Source organism: Alligator sinensis, unplaced genomic scaffold (genome assembly GCF_000455745.1).
Source record: "Alligator sinensis unplaced genomic scaffold, ASM45574v1 scaffold147_1, whole genome shotgun sequence".
NCBI lineage: Eukaryota > Metazoa > Chordata > Crocodylia > Alligatoridae > Alligator > Alligator sinensis.
In genome coordinates this window covers 4,186,071-4,190,821 of record NW_005841847.1, presented here as the reverse complement: position 1 = coordinate 4,190,821, position 4,751 = coordinate 4,186,071, and the positions used below count along the sequence as shown (strand labels likewise).

Sequence of the window (4,751 nt, the reverse complement as noted above, 5' to 3'; positions counted from 1 at the left end):
CTCAGGTGAGCGCCCGGTTCCCCGGGACAGCAACTGCCGACCTCCGGCGGGCCAGGGCTGCGCTGCGCTGCGCTGCGCTGCGGGCACAGCCGGACGCCGTCCGGGGCAGGAAGGCCGCGCGCTGCCCCTGCGTCGGCCTGGGTGAGGCACGAGCTGGCCCCGCGCTTCGTGCCCCGGCTCTGAGGGGCTGCTGAGTACACGTCGCTTGACTTTAGGGGACGGCTGAAGAGAAAGCAGGGATGGGGAAGAGGCCAGGCGCCCCGCCGGCTAGCCCCCACGGGCCCTGCGAGGGGCCTGCCCCGTGAAACTCAGCCCCGAGTCGCCAAGGGACAAGGGCTGGTGAATGGTCCCACGGGTCCCAGCCAGACCCTCTGCTCCTGCACAGGACACTGGAGCCCCTTGGACTTCAGACCTGGCTTAGGATGAACTACTGCAGGTCTGGGCGCCAAACTTCCCCTCACTTATGTAGCTGGAAAGGCAAGAGTTTTGTTTTTTTTTTGGTTTTTAGACGTGCTATCCCCATTAAAAGAACCAGCGCTATCCTTTGGAAGTGGATCTCTATCAGGTTATTTAAAAATACTTCCTCCCCCCAACCCTGTATTTTATTGTTTTAAACACCTGGGAAGAAATCAGTGTGTATGCTGTGCCTTACACTATAAGAGTTGAAAGCAGTTAATTGGCCAGCTCTATGCCTGTTGAAGTCAATGGGCGTTTGGCCACTGATTTTATAGCACTGTCTGCTGGGATGGTTAAAACGGCAGCCTCAAGTTTGGATTAATAGGGTGCGTCAGTGCTGTTATTTGAGATAATATACAGCTATAAAGGGCTTCCAGCCTTCCTAAGGAGAATTCTTCTCTTCACAAGAACACAGTGTTCTTGAAATCAATTCTGACTGGCTGGGTTATGAAAGGAAGGCTGTGGTGTTACTTGGTAGTGGGGTATTAAAACAACAATAATTTGCCTTATCTGAACCATTTCCTTGTATAGACTATGGTTTTCATCCAGGGAATTAATCAGCATAGCAAAACGTTTAACACCTATTCACATTTTAATTCCAGATCTTTTAGATCTGTTAAAAGATTGCAATCTTAAAAGAATAGCAGAGGTTAGCCAGCAGCAAATGCAAAAGGGAGACCAAAAATCCTTCTGAGTTTAGGAAAAGCAAGATAAACCAGTGATCCTTAGGTAATGAAATCTGTGTAGTAAAGTCCTTGGCCTTTCCAAAGATTTCATTGTTTTGTTTTGTTTTCTTGGTGTGAAAAAGGATGCAAAACTCGGCTCTTCGTACAACAAAAAAGACTTAAGAAAAGTAAGTTTTCTGAAGTTCTGACAAAAGTGTGAGGGAACTCAGCAGTTTTACAGCATTGCAAAACTTCTAACATGCAGTTCACTTCCAGGGCTCATGCTAAAATAAAAACCTGTGGGTGATGAAGATGCATGAAAAATATTACACTAATCTAATGCCACTCTTTGGTAATCTGATCTGCTCAAAGTTTTGCTATAGTATGTGGTGATTACAACTGTGTATTTACTAGACCCTCATGCTTACTCTCACTTTGGAATTTAAACATATACCGTTTTCAAATACATTATGACTTTCATATAATTAGTATTGTTTGTATGAAGCAATAAAAAAAGAAAAAAAGAGATGTGAGGAATACATGCCTGTTCCTCTTATGCCAGTATTCCAAATTGGGTTAAAAAACTGGGTGGGTCAAAAATTAATTAAAACTGGGCAACTAATTATTCATTTATCTAGAAATGAAAAAGGGAATATATGATATTTCTGGTCCAGTCTAATGTATTTTCAGACCCTCAGCGTATATTTAAATAATATATTTGCTATGTATTTTTCAAAAGTGAAAAGCAAAATATTTTTTCTTGGGGTATGATCCTACTCTATCTGAGACAGATGTGATTTTAAAAACCAAAGTTAAAATTATTTTCTCTTTAAATGTTCATGTACGTATGTGTACGTGAAGATTTTGGTGAAATCTTGCAAACCCTTAATCACGTAAATAGTTTCTATTCACAATGCCACTAATTCCAATGACTATATTGCCCTATGTGAGCAGGATTGGACTAAGTAAACATTTAAAATGTCAATCATTAAAACATTAAAGATAATTTAAGTTTAATTTTATAGCCTTTAAAATAACCGAATATGGACTCAGTGGTGCAAAAAAGAAAGGATGCATATTTCCCTTTATTTTATGTAGAGATTATTTTTACAACAACAAAAATAAATGTAGGAAATGATTTTATTTAAAGGTGCCAGTGGAGAAGGCAGATTCTTTAAGGCTCACCTCATTTTTATTTAAAAGAAACCAGGCACTCAGGAATTTCCAATCTTGATAATGATGCTTGCACAATAATTTTTAACTCTGGCCAGTAGTGCAAAGGGACTGCGCTCATGAAATTAGGCTCCTTGCAGGGGAACATCTTGCAGAGTCAATCCCTCCACATGGTTGTGGCTCTGATTTGTAGTGGGAAAATTGAACTGAAGGCTCAGCCCCTTACACTAGAGATGCTGCGGTTAATCTGACATATTATAATTTATTAACTCAGGAAAAAAGCAGTTTATGCTAAAATAAAGGATATGCCATGAATGTATAGAGAGAATTTGATCTAATTCAGGCTGAAGCCACTGACTTGTAGGAGATGCCCTGAACTTCCATAAATGAAAGCTAGAAACTGGTGCTTACAGCCAGATTCTGCAGCACATACTCATGCCAGGACTCTTTTCTCATTGGAGTAATCCCAATGATGCTCCTCACTTGATGAGCCTTTGTGGGGAAGATTTTTATGATCAAGTCTGTATGTTGTTTTTCTTGTTGATGGAATAATAAGGAATGTTGCCAGAGTAAGGACTGTAGGACTGGGTAAAAGTGAGGGTGAGTTATCGATATTTAATTATTTAATCTTTTGTGAAGTCAGTGGAACATTTAGTTTTTCCATTTAAAAAGTTACATGCTTGGATAATATCGCAGTGCTTGCTACAAGAATTTTGCATAGTTGCATAGTAAATGTATATGAAAGCATTACTGTATATGCCAGCAAGATAAGTCTTAAGTCAAGATTTTCGAGAGTGGCGAGTGACTTTAAATGCCCAAACATTTGGATGCCCAGTGACGGGGCCCATTAAAAGGGACATGATCTTCAATAAGTGCTGAGCATCCAGCCTTGGATCCTTTCAAGTTTTTTCAAGTTGGGATCCTACAACAGGGGTGGGCAATTATTTCGGGTGGAGGGCCGCTTACTGAGTTTTGGCTAGAGCCATTGAGGGCTGCATGACAGGCAGCCAGGGGACTGTTATGACTCTGTGCTTATAAATACTTTTGTGCCATTCAAGAGCTAGTGTTACTGTAGCATGATATTTTGGTGTTATGGATTGTTTGTTAACACAAAGCGCACTTTCCATAAAAGGGGACTGTGACAGTGGATTCAATACCACATTGCTTGTGCATCCAAAACTTCCTCCGAGTCCTGTGGGAGTTTTAGAGAAGCAAGAAATGCAAAATCAGGCTGGAAACTGACAAAATGAATAAACTCTTCTACAGCTCTGAAAGTAGCAAACATCTGCAATTTCCATCTTGTTTGAATTAAAATCCTGAATTTTGTGTGATCCTTAAAACTTCCACAGATACTGGTAAAGGACACGGGAAGAGAGATCCTTTATCTCTGAGGTCTGTTCATGTCAAGTTCTAGATGCATGAGAGCTCAGTAATTGCTTGCATGACTGTGACTTTTTTATATTCCTGTTTTATCATGTTACTTTTCATTTCCATGAACTGTTCCATAGTTCAAAGTTTCTCTTTAGAGTGGTTTCAGTAGAACTGTTCATATGATGACTACCTACATTTGTGAGGAAAATTTGTGTGATCCAGCCTGTGTTTTCTTGTTGATGGAGCTAAAAAGGGATGGAGGTTTTTGTCAGTGTACTGGAGTAAAAATGACTCTGTATTGTAAATGCATAGGGTGGTGTCTAGCTTTATCTTTCATTTTTTATTTACTTTAATAAGTCCAAAAAGTCCTTGGTGAAAACCTGGATGATGAACATTCATCCACAAAATATTACCCTGAGAGGTGACGCATGATGAAATCTTGAAAGAAAGATTCCTTTGCTGGCTGTCATAATCATTGTACTAGTTATTTATTTCTATGACCAAACTATATTTTTTTCAGTTTGCTTTATAATATTTTTATTTTTAATCATATTCAAACAGATGCCAAAAAATTAAAACAAACACAATGGGATTCTGTGATAGTACAAGTTCATTTTGTTCCATTGGTTTCAGTGGAGTCAGGTTAAATTATACCAGCTGAGAATCTGTAATCTGTTTTATCAAGACTGCTAAAAGTAACACATTTTTACTTTGGGATCTAACTATAGCCACTTGCAGTTGAATTCTGTTCTCATATACTCTAGAACAGGGGTAGGCAACATTTTTGGGCACAGTGCCAAAAAAACCTCCTCAACTTCAACTTGTAAGATGTTGGTATACCAGGGGCAGATGGCGGGGGAGCCTCAAGGGGCCTGCTCCTTGTTGTTGCAGGGCAACCCTGGCCTCTTCCTTGCTGTCTACCCCAAGGTGCATGTGTACCTGCCACTGGGAATGAGCTGAGCTGGAGCTCTGTGGACCCTGGTGCAGCTGCTTGCAGCCTTCCCACCACCTGCTATGAGCAGCCTGGGCTCTGTGGCAGGCGGCAAGGGCCTGCTGAGAGCTGGGGTTGGTTGTGGGAAGGCGAGC

General features: G+C 41.0%; 1 protein-coding gene across 1 annotated transcript in view; it reads left to right on the top strand.

The window, feature by feature from the left end:
* DBX2 (developing brain homeobox 2) overlaps window positions 1-4,751 on the top strand; it is a 41,859-nt gene that overhangs the window by 2,778 nt on the left and 34,330 nt on the right. Inside the window, exons 2-3 of the mRNA XM_006015949.3 lie at window positions 437-565; window positions 1,265-1,309. Coding sequence (XP_006016011.1) covers window positions 437-565; window positions 1,265-1,309 — 174 coding nt within the window. The remainder of the gene's footprint in view (window positions 1-436; window positions 566-1,264; window positions 1,310-4,751) is intronic.